The sequence below is a fragment of the Tamandua tetradactyla genome, chromosome 1, assembly GCF_023851605.1.
Source record: "Tamandua tetradactyla isolate mTamTet1 chromosome 1, mTamTet1.pri, whole genome shotgun sequence".
NCBI classification, from domain to species: Eukaryota; Metazoa; Chordata; class Mammalia; order Pilosa; family Myrmecophagidae; genus Tamandua; species Tamandua tetradactyla.
In genome coordinates, this window is record NC_135327.1 from 145,966,067 (window position 1) to 145,984,934 (window position 18,868).

Consider the following 18,868-nt stretch of genomic DNA (forward strand, 5'->3'; position numbering starts at 1 on the left):
CAGTCGGAAATATTGGCACTATTCCAGGAGGCTTTAACTGTTGTGATTTGATAAATGGACTGTATGTTTCAGGACTTCACTGAAAGTGGCCACTATAGCCTTGACCTTTTCTCTTTCTTATGTTGGACAAGATTTTTGTCTTTTTTTAATGGTACATTTCTTCTGAAGTAGCAGCACTTGACAAATTTTATGGAGAATTTCTTGCATATTTAATTGTGTAAATATTTACTTTACAGAGCCATAAGTGTGATCCTTGGTGACAGGTGGAAGAAAATGAAGAATGAAGAGAGAAGGATGTACACACTAGAAGCAAAGGCTTTGGCTGAAGAACAGAAACGTTTGAATCCTGACTGTTGGAAGAGGAAAAGAACCAATTCAGTACGTTTCAACAAGTAGTTGCTTAAAATCATTCTTGCCTTATCCCCACACTTGTATTAGCATGTGGGAGCAATTATTTTAACCTTTAAAAGGTTGTGTGGGGTGGTGCAACAGTGGCTCAGTGGCAGAATTTTCACATGCCAGAGACTCAGGTTCGATTCCTGGAGCTTGCCTATGCAAAAAAAAAGGTTGTGTTGATGCTATTTCCTAGCATGTTTTTACATAGTTATGTTTCAAGGAAGGCTGCCTTTCGTGATCATTAAGTGCCATTTAATCTCTTAGCATGGAAAGTAGAAAAGTCTGAAGCAGGCTTTAGGAGGAGGTTCTAAATGTTGAGGTGGAAAAGTAATTTTGGGATGTAGTATTAATTGAAAGATAGGCATTATTAATACATTAATACTATAGTAGAATATTTCTATACTTTTTGGTGGTATGTTTCAATAGCTTTGTTTCCTAAATTGATGAAGGACTAAGGCAGGTGGAAGTGTGAATGTCCATCAACAAACCTTTATGGGGACTTTGCCCATTTGTACAGCAGTGTCAGGAAAAAGAAGAAAGGCCTAAGAAGGGTGGTGAACAAATATGCTGGTCTTGGATAGACTTGGTTCTTACAACTTTTCCATTACTAGACCAGCGTCTTTTACATTAAGCATTTTTAGATTTAACTACAAGAAAATTTCACATGAGAGAACAGATGGGCTCAATTTGAAGTATCACTAAAACATGTAGGGAAGACATTAGTATTTTGCAGTAGGACGGCTGGCCAAGGATGTTTTCAATTCATGCTTGTGTATGTGTACCTGTTTCTTTATACAGTAGTAACATGCAGGTCACATCTGTTAAACTTTTTCAGTAATTTATTTTGAAGTATTCAGAAGTTGGATTTCAATAGTACAAGGTGGCTGAACTGGACTTGGGAAGTTTTATTCATTTTAATTTAGAATTCCATGTCGGAGGACTTTACCTAAATCCCCTTTCTTTTTTGTTTATCCTAGTCCCTCTCTCTGTTCTCACATTTGCATAAATATTCTGGATACTCTAGCCATCAGATATTAGCAAAGTTTTTATATCACCACCTCTGAGAAAAGTTTTTAAAATAGGAAATTTATGAACACTGTCTTACCCAGCTTTAAAATAGGAAATTTATAAACATTATCTTACACATCTTAGCTTTCATTTATAGAATTACTATGTATTGGGTTTGTAAATGTTCACTGAGTCTAATTTTATTTCCACAGGGCTCACAACAACATTAAACCAGGATGCTTATGTTGTTAAGTCTATATTTGCATAAACATTGACTCTTGATGGAAAGACTTAAAGAAGATCAAGGGCTCACATTTGTCCTGAATTCGTATGACCATAAAATACTGATAGCATTGAGTCTTGAAATGATTTAATAATATGAGTGAGGATTTGCTTTCTCCATTAGAGCATTAAGTAAGCTAATACTATCAACATTGTAAACCAAATTGCCTTATTTTTCTTCCAAACTTCATATATGTCTATCAGGTAATATAGGCTTGAAAATTGATATCCTGTGGTGCTAAAAGTACAGTAGGAAAAGACGTGTATACATGTTTTATTTTAAATCGTACAAAAGGGGAATTTAAAAAATATGTAACTGCTGTTTATACATTGGCTCCTTACTGCTTATTAATCTGTATTGTACACATGATGGAATGAAGCAGAACCTGGGAGTTGGCCTTTCCTTGAGCAGCCACCACATGGCCTAACATCTGTGCCAAATAGGGAAGCTCCTAGTCTGGTGAGTGCCAAGAGGCTACCAGATGTGGCAGGTGGATGGTGTCCATGTCCCAGCATATAAGAGCCACCTGCTGCACTTATTACCACAGGCATGCTGAATTTATGCACCAGGTGGCAGCACTCATCCATTATTTTCAGTGGAGCGCTAGCCTGGGCCAAGGTCAAATTAGTTAATAGCATTGGGACATAGTCACTGTAATGGTGCTATTAACAGTCAACACCATTGTATTTTTAAACTTTGTGTTCTATATCTCCTCAGCCACATATCGTAAATATTTCATCATCATATCTTTTATGGTGGGGGCAGACTTTGCACTTACTGTAGTGCAACACTTGCACTTTACTTTTCTTCCAACTGTCTAAAATTAGAGCAAATACATTGGCAATACAGCTGCTTTTGCTCTGAGCTACAATCATGGCTTTTCATGTTACTTACCAAGTGGTGTTTCTGGTTAGGAATCACAGCTGTAAAATTGATTTCAGTTCATTACACTTCTTCATGATGTTGCCCCTAAATTTTGCACACTATATTCTTGTATATTATTTCAAATAAAATGACCAAAAAAAAAGTTACCCCTGACTTCTGCTGGTTTAATCTTGCTGGAACTTCATGTGTGAGTTGTCAGAATAACAAGTTCAAGAAATGGAAAACACAAGGTGAATTCCTAACACACAGAAGACTTCTGTTTTGGTTTTATAAATAGGAGTTTTTGATGGGATTGAAAAAACAAAAATAAAAAATGTTAATAGGGCAAGGGCAATACAAAAATAAGGACCTAGATTATATCTAATATTTACAAAAAAAAATTTATAGAATAAAAAGGTTTTAATTTTAACTTGACATCTTTGTTACAAGGTTAAACAACCTCCAGAGTCTTGCTTTTAATAAAATGACACATGGTATAAAGAAAGCCTTGCTTTATTTAAGGTAATAGTATGACACATTTAAACAACAACATTTAACTCTATATCTTTGCTTTAGGATGCACCAGTAGTTCCCATACTTTGTTGTGTATTGGAAATCTTTTGAGGTTTTTAAAAAATACTGATGCCTAGTTCCCACCCCTAGATAATTCTAATTTAATTAGTACATGGTACCATTTGGACATCAGGAATTTTTAAAGTACCCCTCCCCCCAGTGATTTTAATATATAGCTAAATTTATGAGCCACTGAGTTACATGCTTATTTAAGATGGTAGATTGGGGAAAACAGGGTACCTATTATATAACTTGATCATATCCCTTTAAAAGCAATTGGGATGACTTTGCATGTGTTTGTATAGGAGTGGGGGGAGAACAACAACACAGTGATAGGAGATAATTACTATCTACAGTTATAGGAAAATCTGAAAGATAGGGGAGAAGAGAGTTGGATGGCTTTCTAGAAAAGTCAGATCTATGGACTTTGAAAGCTGTGATTATGAATATTTTGACATTTTATGCTACTGAAGGTAGAAGTGCCAAAGAGGTAACAGGATCAATAGGAAAGAGAAAAACTATGTTCTTAAAATAGTGGATAGTAACGTCTTTTAAAGCATATTTAGTTTAACTGCCAATCTCGAATGGATTAGTGCAAGATGGAGATTAACAAATATTTCATATTGTTACGGAAGAGCAGACATAGCTTTTTGGAGCAGCTGAACCATTATGGGATAAACTGGTGCAAATTCTTTGCCTTCTCTACTTCTTACTGATTGAACATAATCTTCTAGGGCTCCTCTGAAAATCAAAATGAAAACAATGTCAAAAAGTTTATACATATAAAATAAAAAAGCTTAGAGGGTACCGAAATACAAAAATGAGAAATAAGACCATTTCTGGAACTGCCATGCCAAGTGACAAAAAGCCTTCAAACTTTCATTGGTAGTGTGACTATGACTATGGATAATATACAAAATAAACATTTTTCAGACTACACTGTACCTCGTGATATAATCATATATAATCAAGCTCTTTGGCCATTATGTGCTCAGTTTCCCCTTCTCTCATTTCCTTATTAGAGACTTCTGAAAAGCTACAATGCAGTTTGTGGCAATTCACAAAGCTCACAAGGGGGAGCTCTGCACCATGGAAAGGCATATATTCAGGCTAGCTGGTGGGAGCTGGTGGGTGGGGCCCTTTGGCAGGCATAGGAACATCAGTAGGTGCATTATATCGTTATCTGAAGGGATGTGAACAACCCACAACTAGAATATGCTGCTGTGAGCTCTAATTTTCGGTAAATGATATGGTGAGGAATAAGTCCGAATTCAGTCAAGGGTTTGAAGTACCAGTCAGCTCTTTATGATGTTCTCATAAATTAGATGAGGGATCGGTAAGCCACTCTCAGGCCAAATCTAAACCTATGTCTATTTTTATAATGAAAGTTTTATTGGAACAGTGATGCACCTATTCATACAAGTATTGTCTAGGGCTGCTTTCACACTGCAATGGCAGAGTTGAATAGCTGAGGGAGAGACCATACGCAAAACCTAATATATCTGGCTCTTTACAGAAAACAAAAATTTGCCAACCCCTGAACTAAATGATATTCTGAAGGGTTAGATCATGCTTAAGTGGAGCTAAGGATAATGTGTAAAAGACTTTTTCATTACTGGTCTACTTAAATCCCAGGTATACCAATCAGATTTTTGTTGTATTCATACTATTTTCTTCAAAACTTCACACTTTGAAATTAGACCATTTGTATGAAGATGTAAGTAAATACTGTTATTTAGTTCTGACATAACCTAGTCTCAAGTGCTATCTAATACATGATGTTTTTGCTCCAAAAACAGTGATTTTGATCCTTGGTCAGGTGTGTTCATTATTTTTAATATAACTGTGGGGAATATAATTCTGTGATTATTTTGTTCACTTCCTTGTGCACTCTTTAGTGCCCCTTACCTCCATCATCCACAATCATGGTTTTAACAACCATATATTAACAAATTTCAAATCTTTTGTCTCCAGCCTTGAACCCTGATATCTCTTCCCAGCTGTAATATGGATATCTTCATCTGATTTGCTTCTAGATACCCTTCAAACTCACCTGACGAAACGTGTTCTGCCCACTCTCCCCTATTTCAACAAAGGGCAACATCTTTTCCCAAACATCTTTATTGAGTTCTCTTTCATTCCTACGTCTAATCAGTCATCAAATCGTATTATTTACCTCATGTATTTCCAAAGCGAGACCTTCCTCTCCCCTTTCCTTCTGTTTAATTACTGATGTAGCCTCTGAAGGGTCATCCTGATGCTCTTTCCCTTGTTCTAGCTATCTTCCATACTGTAGCCAAAAATTGTCTTCCTGAAGATTAATCTCACTTGCCATGCCCTATTTTTTAATGCAATTTTATTGAGACATATTCACATACCCTATAATCATCCAAAGTGTACAATCAGTGGTTCACAGTATCTTAATATAGTTGTGCATTCATCACCACAATGAATTTTTTTAACATTTTCATTACTCCAAAAAAAAAAAAAGAATACATAAGAATAAAAATCAAAATGAAAAAGAATACTCCAAATATCCCAAACCCCTTATCCACCCCTATTATTTATATATCTTTTGTCCTTATATTTTTACCATCTGTCCGTATACTGGTTATATGGGGTGTCAGCCACAAGGTTTTCACAATCACATGATCACAGTGTAACGCTACATAGTTATACAATTGTCTTCAAGAATCAAGGCTACTTGCACATAATCTAACTCAACCTGTCTGGATAGATCATTTAAACAATCCAAACACAGGGAGCCCAGAAGAAGAATAAGGGCCTGTAATCCTGTATAGCTTAATGTAATGCCCGGATACATCCCAAAGTATATTAAACAGATAATTAAAAAGAGGGAAAAGAATATATAAATGTGACAAAATCCAAAGGAAAAGATGGTGGATTCACAAAATACTTTCACTGTAATAATTTTGAATGTTAATGGGCTAAACTTCCCAATTAAAAAAGATACAGATTGGCAGAATCGATTGAGAAACATAATCCAGATATATGCTCCTTACAAGAGATTCAATTTAGACCCAAGGATACAAATAGATTGAAAGTGATGGAAAAAGATCTTAAACGCAAGCTGTAACCAAAAGAAAGCAGGAATAACTATACTAATATCACATGAAATAGACTTTAAATGTAAAGACATCATAAGAGAAAGAAGGACACCATATATTTTGATAATTCACCAAGAAGAAATTATCATAAACGTTTATGCTCCCAATTAAAGGAACTCCAAAGTACATGAGATATACACTGGCAAAACTGAAGGGAAAAAAAAAATTAAGGGAGCAGTAGACATTTCAACAATAATAGCAGGACACTTCAATACACCACTCTCCTCTATAGATAGAACAACCGGACAGAGGATCAACAAGGAAACAGAGAACTTAAACTGATAAATGAATTAGATCTAACAGACATAAATAGGTCATTACACCCCAAAGCACCAGCGTATACATTCTTCTCTAGTGCTCATGGAAAATTCTCCAGTATAGATCATATGCTGGGGCACAAAACAGGTCTTTATAAATTTATAAACACTGAAATTATTCAAAGCACTTACTCTGATCTAATGGAATGAAGCTGGAAATAACCACCAAAGAAAGCGAACTTTCACAAATATATGGAGATTAAATAACATTCTTAAACAACCACTTGGTCAAAGAAGAAATTGATAGAGAAATCAGTAGCTGTTTGGAGATAAATGAAAATGAGAATACAACATATCAGAAATTATGAGATGTGGCAAAGGCAGTCCTGAGAGGGAAATTTATTGCCCTAAATGCCTATATTAAAAAAGAAGAACAAGGGTGGGCAACAGTGGCTCAGTGGCCGAGTTCTTGCCTGCCATGCCAGGGACTCGAGATCAATTCCTGGTGCCTGCCCATGTTAAAAAAAAGAGAAGAGCAAAAATCGAGGACTTAACTGTTCACCTGGGGGAACCTAAGAAAGAACAGGAAACTAACCCCAAAGCAAACAGAAGAAGAGAAATAAAGATTAAAGAGAAATAAAGATAGAGATTAAAGTTAAATGACTGGGAAAACAAAAGAACAATAGAAGAATAAATAAAACCAAATGTTGGTTCTTTGAGAAAATTAATAAAATAGATGGACCACTAGCAATGCTGACAAAAACAGAGGATGCAAATAAAATCAGAAATGGGGGGGGGGGGGGTCATTACCACAGACACTGAAGAAACAGAAAAAAAGTCGTAAGAGGATACTATGAAAAACAATATGCCAAAACTAGTCAACTTAGATGAAATGGACAAACTCCCAGAAACACATGAAAAAGCTACAATGACACAAGAAGAAATGGAAGAGCTCAACAAAACAATAACAAGTAAAAAGAGTCAATCAGTCATCAAAAATCTTCCTAAAAAGAAAAAAAGCCCAGGGCCAGATGGCTTCACACGGCAATTTTATCAAATATTCCAAAAAGTGCTAATACCAATCCTGCTCAAACTTTTCAAAAAAATTGAGGTAAAAGGAATACTACGTAACTCACTTTATGATGGTAACATCACTTTAATACCAAAATCAGGTAAAGATGCTATAAGCAAGAAAAACTACAGGCCAATCTCCTTCATAATAAACACAGATGCAAAAATTCTCAACAAAATACTAGCAAATTGAATCCAACAACACATTAAAAGAATTATACACTACGACCAAGTGGGGGTTATACCAGGAATGCAAGGATAGCAACACAAGAAAATCAATTAATGTAATACAGCACATTAATAAATCAAAAGGGAAAATCACATGATCATCTCAATTGGTGCCGAAAAAGCATTCTACAAAATACAACAGCCTTTTCATAAAAACACTTCAAAGGGTAGGAATCAAGGTAACTTACTCAATATGATAAAGAGTATATATGAAAAACCCATAGCCAACCTTGTACTCAATGGTGAGAGACTGAAAGCTTCCTCCCTAAGACAGACAAGGATGCCATCTGTCACCACTATTATTCAACATTGTACTTGAAGTTCTAGCTAGAACAATCAGGCAGGAAAAAGAAGCAAAAGGCATCCAAATTGGAAAGGAAGAAGGAAAACTTTCAGTATCTACGGATGACATGACAGAATACTTGGAAAATCCTGAGAAATCTATAACAAAGTCACCTGAGCTAATAACCAAATTCACCAAGGTGGCAGTATATAAAATTAATGTGCAAAAAATCAGTAATGTTCCTATACACAAGCCATGATATAAGAGGAGTCAATTAAGGAAAAAAAATTCCATTCAAAATAGCAACTACAAGAATCAAATATCTAGGAATGAATTTAACTAGGGATGTAAAGGACTTGCACACAGAAAACTACATTGCTAAAAGATATCAAAGAAGATCTAAATAGGGGAAAAGACATTCCCTGCTCATGAACAGGAAGATTAAATGTAGTTAAGATGTCAATTCTATCCAGATTGTTATACAGATTCAACACAGTACCAATCAAAATTCCAACAATCTACTTTGAAGACTTGAAAAAGCTAGTTACCAAATTCATCTGGAAAAGAACGAGACCCTGAATAGCTGAAAGCATTTCAAAAAAGAGGAATGAAGTGGGAAGATTAACATTTCCTAATTTTAAAACATATTATAAAGCCACAATGGTCAAAGCAGCATGGTACTGGCACAAAGATAGAAGCACTGACCAATGGAATAGAATTGAGAGTAAAGAAACAGACCACCAAATCTATGGTCAACTGATTTTTGATAAGGCCCGTAAATATACTGAACTGGTAAAAAATAGTCTTTTCAATAAATGGACATGGGAGAACTGGACAGCAATACCCCAAAGAATGAAAGAATACTTTACACCCTATACAAAAATTAACTCAAAGTGGATTAAACACCTTAATATAAGAACCAATACCATAAGCTCCTAGAAGAAAATGTAGGGAAATATCTTTAAAACCTCATAATAGGAGGTAGCTGCCTAAACTTTACAACCAGAAGCACAAGCAACAAAAGGAAATAAAAAAGATAAAACTCCTCAAAATTAAATGCTTCTGTGCCTTAAAAGACTTTGTCAAAAAGGTGAAGAGGCAGCCATCTCAATGGCAGAAAATATTTGGAAATCACACATCAGAAAAAGGTTTGATAAAGAAATCATACAACTCAAAACAAAAGAACAACCAATTATAAAATGGGCTAAAGATACAAATTGGCATTTTTCTGAAGAGCAAATACAGATGGCTAAAGAGCACATCAAAAGATGCCCATTCTCATTAGCTCTAAGGGAAATGCACATCAAGACTACAATGTTATACCACTTCACACCTATAAGAATGGCTGCTATTAAACAAAAATGAAATTATAAATGTTGGAGAGGACGTGGAGAAACTGGGACACTTATGCACTGCTGGTGGGAATGTATAATGGTAGAGCGCTATGGAAGATAGTTTGATGGTTCCTTAGGAAGCTAAATATCGAGTTGCCCTATGACCCAGCAATACCACTACTCGGTCGGTATATAGCCAGAAGAGGTGAAAGCAGTAACACAAACAGACATTTTCACACTGACATTCACAGCAGCATTATTTACAATCACCAAAAGATGGAAACAATCCAATGCCCATCAAAAGACAAGTGAACTAAAACGTGGTATACACATAATGATGGAATATTACGCAGCAGTAAAACTAAATGATGTCCTGAGGCATATGATAAGATGGATGAATCTTTTCCACTTTTATGACCATGGTAAAGGTAAAATCAGAGGCTTATAATACAAAATATAGGGGAAGAGCTGCACAGGGGCTAGAGATGGGTGAATGGTTAGTTAATGAGATTTAACTTAAATGTAAGGGAATAGATAGAAGTGAACGTGGTTCACTAGTGGGTCTATAAGTAACATTACCATATTGAAAGTGAACCTGATTGAAAGAGTTGTACAGTCCCATGTATTCCACTGATTAATACTATAAATACAAATAAATTCTTGCATGAATTATTGAAAGGTATGAATCTTGTAAAAAGAGTGTATAATTTCAGGGTATAGAAGGAAAACTGCTATATCATGCTGTGGGCTATGTTTAACAGGAAAACATCTACAGTAACATAGAAACACGAGGAATAAATAATGGGGGGAGGGACAAGAGTTAAGGACAGGTTTAGATTTTCTATTGGTGAGGGTGTGTTTATTGGTTATCCTTCTCTGGGGAACAATGAAATGATCTAAAATTGAGAGTGTTGATGGACTGTTGACTCTGGATATCATACTTGATGTACAATGAATGGAAGTGGCTGAAGGATGCTCTGACTGAGAAGCAGACTAGTGAATGATGGTGTATATATATTGAATATTGTGTTGCTACAAAATTGAATGAAGTTGCAAGGTATTTGTGATTGAACCTGTGGGACATTTGTTGACGCAAAATAGGCCAGAAACAAAAGAGCAAATACTGTATGGTCTCATTTAGAAAATACTTATAAGAAAACAAGGGCCTAGTCTATAAGTTCTTATGGCAGTCGCATTTAGTCCGGTGCGGTAATTGTTTCTGGATTTTGAGAGACTGTTTTATATATGTATAACCTTCTATTTAGAGATAAGAATGAAACCGATCAGGTCACAATTAAGGTAATTCAGAATACAAGGGTAAGGAAGACAATGTCTGTATTTCAGAACCTCATCTAGTCTTTGAGACTAAAGGAAGAAAGGTTTATTTTGTCCAGAACCTAAATTTTCTATAGCACATAATCTAGCTCAACCTGTCTGGAGAGATCATTTAAACAAACCAAACACAGGGAACTCAGAATAAGAATGAGGGCCTTTAATCCTGTACAGCTTAATGTAATGCCTGGATAAATCCCAGAGCATATTAAGCAGATAATCAAAAAGTATTGGCAAAGTCTCTTGAGGGATGGGAGAAAAAAATAGGGAACTATTAAGCTTTACCACCAGGGAAACTGTGGATACTGTGTCAAACATTAGGGACACCCAAATCAACAGGCCAAGCCCTTGGTCTTGAGGCTTGCTCTTGCGAAGCTTATGTAGGTAGCCAAACTCAGCCTACCTATGCGTATGCCTAAGAGTCACCTCTGAAGAAACTCTTTTCTTGCTCAGATAGGACTCTCTCTAAGCCCGACTTCTACAAGTTAAATCATTGCCCTTCCCCCTACGGGGAATATGACATGCAGGGGTGAAAGTTTTTCTCTGGTGGCATGAGAGATGACCCCCAGGGATGAGCCTGGCCCTGGCACCGTGGGATCAACAATGCCATCCTGACCAAAAGGGGCAAAAGAAGTATAACAAGGTATCAGTGGCTAAGAGAGTTCAAATAAAGTTGAGAGGCTACTCTGGAGGTCACTCTTATACGAGCTTCGGTTAGACATTGCTATTATCATAACTTGCCAAACCCCAACTAAAACCATTTCTGCCAACCCCAAAGAACACCTGGGGCATTATACAAGATTCTACAAAGGTTCCATGCACTAGGGTAACTTTCCAGAAACCTACAACCTCCAGATGAGTCCCTCGATCTGATAATCCTGAAATGCAGCGGGGCCAGTCTTTCCAGAATATCAACTAGGTTCCATCCCCCTTTCCCATATTATTAACAGCCCCTTCCAACATGAAAAATTTAGAATGGGCATCGCCCAAACACCCCTAAAGAGTGATAGAAAGCTTAAAAGTGATGGAATTATACAGAGAAGGTCAGATTTAACAAAGGAGTATGATTGCTGAATCATTATATTGATATTTCTTTAAGTCTTTAGTATCTTAGACCAGCTACAAGTAAAAACCTAAAATTATGAAATTGTTACCCATACCAAGCTCTGAAATCTGTTCTACAACTAAATGTTGCAATGTCCTTTGAAATTTATTGCTTTTTTTGTATATGCTGTTTTTCACAAAAAAGAAAAAAAAAGTCAATTGTGATGATAAATACACAGCTATATGATTATATTGTGAACCACTGATTGTACACTTTGGATGATTACATGGTATGTGAATATATAATGTATAGCAATAAAAAATAAAAAGAAATACAATATAAAAATACTTTAAGATAAAAAAAGAAATGGGAAGGCAAGAGAGTTTACTACTTGCCATTTATTCAGCAGCAGTAGATATGCTGTCCTCAATTTGCCCTATTTTATGACTAAAATATGCTAAGAGGAATAGAAAGAATATGCACAAGGACTGCCTCAAAAGATAAACTTACTGACATTTACAGTGCAGTAACTCATGGCTAAACCGTGAGCTCAATGTTTTTAGAACCTCCCAAGGAGGGCTCAGTTTTCTGCTCAGGGCATGAAGGCTCTGACATCAGTCCTGTGGGCAGTGATGGGCCTTATTTAAAAGGCCTGACAGTGTTTCTGAGTATGATTTTCAGTTGCTAGGTATAGGCTTAGCAACAGCATTGCTAAAGAGACATTTTTAAAGAGAAGCAAAGAAAACAGATTTGTGATGTGCCCACGGCAGGACCACTGTATAGATTAACTCATTCCAACTTGCTGAGAAGATAAAATGAACCCGTTCAAGTAACTGAATCCTCTTCTATAATCAACTGTCTGTAGCTGAGTGAATCTTTGGGACTCAAGAAAGAAATCACTGATGATACAAACTTGAAACAACCCCAAGTATAGATTCCCTTATTCACATATAAAGCCTTTTCTGAGGGCAGGTTTAGCTAGCTGCATTAAATGATGGGAGCCTTGCCTGAGAACTTTTTCCATACCTTGATTTGATATTCATGGCTCAGAAAAGTGTAACAAAGTAAGTGAGGAAGAAGGGCAGGAGTCTGGGCTGATCTATTTACTTACACCAGTGTTGAAGAAGTCAATTGCTCACCTAAGCTCTGGGCACCAAACCAAAGAAACCTAATGCCCCTCTTGGAAGCTGATGGATAGTGTTCCCTAATGATTTCTTACAGATTCCTTAGCCGTCCTTCACCTGACAACTAGAATATGTCCTCAAAGGCAGTGGATCTCAACATCTGATACACAGTGAAACTGCCTTGGGAGTTGTAAGAAATCCTAATGCCACGTTCTCACCCAGAGACTCTGAAGGATTTAGTCTGGGGTGGCCTGGGCATCAGGATTTTTCAGAGCTCTGTAAATGATTCTCATATGTGAAGAGAGCTGAGAACCACTTCACAGCATTAGCTCCATCTTGGCTTTGGAGAACCCAATTCATTATTTGCACTTAGGTTCAAAAGCTTGTTTGGTGCTATGGTCTCCAGACCAGCAGGATCAGGATCCCCGGAAAGAGTTTGGAATGGCTTAAAGAGCTAGTTAAGAGGTACATCTGACTGGAATTGAAAAATGAGGGGACAGAGATGCTGAATGATGATTTCAAGATTTTCTAGTTTGGCTGATTAGGTGATGGTGACATCATAAGCCAACAGAAGAAGTGTAGGACAATGAGCAGGTTTGAGATGAAAGATGATTGAGTATGAATATTTTGGGGCTGAGGATTCTGTGGGAAATTTGAGTGTCAAAGCATGATAACAAGTTTGCTGGTCTGAGGCCTATACAAACAAGGTGGGTCACAGACTTGGGAATCATTAGTATAGAAAAGGTCACCAGGGTTATGGATCTGTTTGAGCTCACTTGGGACCAAAGTACAGACAGAATGGGAAGGAAAAAGGTCGAGGAACAAAATGTGAGAAATGATGATATTTAAGGAGTGAATGGAGAAGACAACTCAGCAAATAAGACTGAGAAATGAAATGACCAGAGAAGTTATAATAGAAACAGATGAGTGGAGTATCACAAAAGCTTTGAGAGGGCAGAGACACATATTAGTTTACTTTGTATCCTCAGTTCCTAGCACAGGGCCTAGCACATACCGAGCACTCAATAAAAGCATGTTCAATCAGTTGGTCAATGAGGAGTTTCAAGGAGAGAGCAGCCCAAATTGAATTATAAATTCAACACAATACCAATAAAAATTCTAATAGCCTACTTTGCAGAAATGGAAAAAACAATCATTAAATTTATTTGGAAGGGCAAGGGACCCTGAATAGCCAAAAACATCTTGGAAAAGAACAAAGTTGGAGGACTCACTTCCTGATTTTAAAGCATACTACAAAGCTACAGTGGTCAAAACAGCATGGGCGTGGCTTGAGGACAGATATACTGGTAACGGAATTGAATAGAGAGTTCAGAAACAGACTCTCATATCTATGGTTTTTGAAAAGGTGGGCAAGTCCACTCAACTGGGACAGAACAATCTCTTCAACAAATAGTGGTGGGAGAGCTGGATATTAATATTCAAACTAATGTAAGAGGATCCATATCTCACACCTTATACAAAAATTAACTAAAATTAGTGAAAGATCTAAACATTAGTGCAGGGACCATAAAGCCAAAGAAGGGAAGTATCTTCAAGATCTAGTGGCAGGAGGGAGTTTCTTAGACTTTATACTTACAGCACAAGCAATGAAAGAAAAAATAGATAAATGGGATCTCCCCAAAACTGAATATTTTTGTGCTTCAAAGAACTTTTTCAAGAAAGTGAAAAGGTAGCCTATTCAATGGGAAAAAATATTTGGAAATGATAAAGGTTTAATATCTATAATATATAACAAAATCTTACAACAACAGTAAAAAGACAACTCAATTAAAAAATGGACAAAACACTTGAATAGATACTGGACTAGTTTGAAAGTATTGTGAACCCCAGAAAAGCCATGTCCTTTAATCCTGATTCAATATTGTAATCTTTTGATTAGATTACCTCCACGGATGTGGTGTGCCCAATTGTGTGTGTGGAACGCCCAATTGTGTAGTGTGGCCTTTTGGTTAGATGGAGATGTGACTCCACCCATTCGAGGAGGGTCATGATTAGTTTATTGGAGTACTTCAAAAGGGAAAGCATTTTGAAGAAACCTCAGATACAGATGTTTGGAGAACAGCTGCTTCAGAGCTGACAAAGACATGGATGTTTGGAGATGCCTGGAGTGCTGACAGAGAGAGCAGATGCCTAGACATGGGCAGAGCCATGTGCCTTCCCATGAGATGCTAAGTAAGCCAGAACCCAGAGTTGTATCCTGGAGGAACTAAGCGCAGGCCCACAGACACTTAGGGAGGAAACCACTGGCATCAGAAGCTAGAAGCAACAGAACTGGGAACAAGGACCAGCAGATGCAAGCAGCAAGCCTTCCCAGATCAGCCTTCCTTGAGTCAAGGCATCTTTCTCTAGATACCTCAGTTAGGACAAATTTACGGCCTTAGAACTGTACATTTGTAAACTTATTAAATCCCCTTTTTAAAAGTCATTCCATTTCTGGTATATTACTTTTGGGCTTCATTAAAAAGGAAATACAAATGGCTAGAAAGCACATGAAAAGATGCTCAACATTATTAGTTATTAAGGAAATGCAAATCAAAACCAAAACGAGGCATCATTTCACACCTACTAGAATGGCCATTATAAAAAAACACTCAGCAAATTCCAAATGCTGGAGAGGATATGGAGAAATAGGAACACATTCAATGCTGGTGGGAATGTAAAAAGGTATAGCCACTTTGGAAAGCAGTTTGGTGGTTCCACAGGAAATGACGTTCAGAACTGCCATAGGATCTGGCAGTCCCCATTACTAGGTATATACTAAGAAAGCAGGGACACAAACAGACATTTGCACACTGATGTTCATAGCAGCATTATTCACAATTGCCAAAAGATGGAAACAGCCCAAGTGTCCATCAACTGATGAATGGATAAATAACCTGTGGTGTATACATATAATGGAAATCTATGCAGCTGTAAGCAGGAATGAAGTTCTGATGCATGCAACAACATGGATAACCTTAAGGACATTATGTTGAGCAAAATAAGCCAGACACAAAGAACAAATATTATACAGTCTCATTAATGTGAACCAATTATAATAAGCAAACTCTGAAAGTTTAAATCTAGAGCAAAGGTTTCCAGGAGATAAAAAGAAAGTGGGGAGTGGGCAGATGATACTTAAGGTATACAAAATTTTTAATAAGGTTGATAGTAAAAGTTTGGAAATGGATAGAGGTGACAGCACAATACTACTGTTAAGTGTACTTAACAGTGCTGAGTGTGAGAACGGTTGAAAGGGGAAGTCTAGGATCACGTATGTCACTACAAGGAAAGCTAGAGGATAAACATAGGACTGTATAATACAGAGAAACCTGTTGTCGATGATGACTGGGGTTTATTGTACCAACATAAAGTTATTACATGAACAAGAACAAATATATATCATTACTACAAGGTGTTAACAATTGGGTGGGATATGGGAAAAAGTACAATTAATGCAAACTGAGGACTATAGTTAACAGTAACACTGTAATATTATTTCATCAATTGTAACAAAGGTATTGTACCAAAGCTAAGTGTCAATAATAGGGGATATAAGTAGTGTGGAAATTTCTTTTTGTTTGGGCAATAAGAATGTTCTCAAATTGACTGTGGTGGTGAATGCATAACTCTGATTATATCAAGAACCACTGATTACACTTTGGATGGATTGTATGATGTGTCAAGAAGATGTTAAAAAAAAAATAAGTCTATGTCGATTAAAAAAAAAACAGAAGTGAGTGGTGGTCAACTCTACCTAAAGCCACAGACAAATAAGGTAATAACTGTAATGTCTGAATTTGGTGGCTTATATTACATAAGTCATATGTGACAGTTAAAACATCCTGACCTTGGGCGTGGTTGGGGTGTGTATGTGTGTGTGTTCTGTGCACACAAATGCATTGTGGGGCACTACTGGAAGGCAAATAAGATCTAAGTGGTTGCTGAGTTACACTGCTTACTGCTAATACCTGTGTCACATTTGGATATGTTTAAAAGTTCACTCACAGCTATGCTCTACCAATTTGATAGCTTCAACACATGAAAAGGGAGCTAAGTAAGGCAAGGAATCTTTTCATAACTGAGGATGGTTTTCAAAACCAGAAGTGCATGGCTATTAGGGCTGCAACAGATACACGATACACTAGGGTTCATGGGAAGACTGGGTAGTGAAGGGTATGAAAAAATGGACCATCAATTACAAGTAGATGCTCCAGCAATGTTTGTGTCCATGAAGTGAAGGGGACTGCCCACTCAGAGGTGTGACCACACACACTTTCCCACCCAGGCACTACTACTTCACCCTTCTCCATGACCCCCACCTTCTCTGGGCTTCCAGCAAAATTCAACTGGAACAGAATACTTTACCTGATGAGGAAGAGCCTGTCCTTTTCAGATGGATGGTCATCCAGCCACTGGGAAAAGCGTGCATGCGACCACTCTGCTCTCTGTAATGTTGAAACACAATAAAAAAAGAGAGTGCATAAGCATTTTTCAGTGAATGGCAGCAAATGGCTTGAAAAGCACTCTTAAGGATCCTAAGGTAAAATTACCCCCAAATACCTGCCTAAGAAAAGTGTGCAGAGGTGGCAAAGCCCTTGGTTCACCTTCCTGACCACTATGGAGCTATCTGGATTTGCCAATAGATAGTGGGTCAGCAAAGGAAATGGATGTCCAACAAAAAAACCTTTAGGGACATAAATTACTAGTGTCATTATTTAAGATATTAGGTAATTTTTTATGCTGTTGAGAAAGTAGGTGCTGGGCAGTGGAAGTTTTCCTTTTCTAATCCTCATCCACTGCCAGAAACAGAAATTCATGACTAATTAAGGCCAGAGAAGGCCAAAAACCCATTCAAATGGGATCATTATACACAAAGCTAAGGGAAAAACTCACAAGATCTTGGCTTCATTTCATTACCTGGAAAGGGGATTTCAGCTCAGGTGGTGCTCTTGTGAACAAAAACTGAATTATGATGCTGAATGGAATAATGTCTCCCAGGGCTGGACTACTGGCCACATGTTCATTTGTCTGGAAGAGCAGAGGTCTAGAAGCAGAAAAGCATAAGTTATTTCAAGTTATTAAATAATGAAAGAGGTTATTTGGAGGAAGAATCATTTTCCTTGAATAACAGCATTCTTCCTAGACAAGCAAACAAAGGACCATATCATTTCTTTTTTTTAACTCAACATAAATTGTTTTACATATTGTTTTGGTCTGTCAAAGCTGCCAGAATGCAACACACCAGAGATGGATTGGCTTCATTTACTTATTTATTTTTTGCATGGGCAGGCACTGGGAATCGAACCTGGGTCCCTGGCATGGTAGGCAGGAGCTCTGCCTGCTGAGCCACTGTGACCCCCAGGCTGGATTGACTTTTAATAAAAGGGGATTTATTTAGTTAAAAACGTATAGTTCTTCAGAGGAAAGGCAGCTAACTTTCATCTGAGATTCTTTCTTACACAGGAAGGCACAGGCGAATCTCTGCTGGTCTTCTCTCCAGGTCTCTGGGTTCCAACAACCTTCCCTGGGGTGATTCCTTTCTCCATCTCCAAAGGCCTGGGCTGAGCTGCGAGTGCTGAGATGAGGTATGCTGAGCTGCCTGGGTTGTACTGCTTTGAGCTCTCTCATTTAAGCTTCCAGCCAATTAAATCAAACATCGTTAACTGCAGCAAGCATGCCCCCTAGTTGACTGCAGATGTAATCAGTGACAGATGAGCTTCACATGCCATTGGCTCATGTCCACAGCAACGTAAGGAGGCAACTTCACCTGGCTAAGTTGACACCTGAACTTAACTACCATACATATGTAACAGTTAAATGAGTTCTTCAGCTACAGTGAAGCTGCGGAACTCTGGTAAACATAAATGAAGAGGAATTTTCAATTCTGGAGGATAGTTCTATATGGATCGACCATATAGATCCTATATGAGCTATTGAGT

The 18,868-nt window shown here is 37.3% G+C and overlaps 2 protein-coding genes across 4 annotated transcripts in view; one reads left to right on the forward strand and one right to left on the reverse strand.

Moving 5' to 3' along the window:
• HBP1 (HMG-box transcription factor 1) overlaps window positions 1–2,718 on the forward strand; it is a 33,893-nt gene extending 31,175 nt beyond the window's left edge. For all 3 annotated transcript variants that reach the window (XM_077164689.1, XM_077164842.1, XM_077164770.1), the window contains exons 10-11: window positions 237–378; window positions 1,617–2,718. In XM_077164689.1, the coding sequence (XP_077020804.1) occupies window positions 237–378; window positions 1,617–1,634 (160 nt within the window). In that variant the 3' untranslated portion in view covers window positions 1,635–2,718. The remainder of the gene's footprint in view (window positions 1–236; window positions 379–1,616) is intronic.
• A 328-nt stretch (window positions 2,719–3,046) lies between these two features.
• The window catches only part of COG5 (component of oligomeric golgi complex 5), a 429,771-nt gene continuing 413,949 nt past the window's right edge, over window positions 3,047–18,868 (reverse strand). The window contains exons 20-22 of the mRNA XM_077164569.1: window positions 17,847–17,973; window positions 17,295–17,374; window positions 3,047–3,865 (exon numbers count right to left, since the gene is read on the reverse strand). Coding sequence (XP_077020684.1) covers window positions 3,751–3,865; window positions 17,295–17,374; window positions 17,847–17,973 — 322 coding nt within the window. The 3' untranslated portion in view covers window positions 3,047–3,750. The remainder of the gene's footprint in view (window positions 3,866–17,294; window positions 17,375–17,846; window positions 17,974–18,868) is intronic.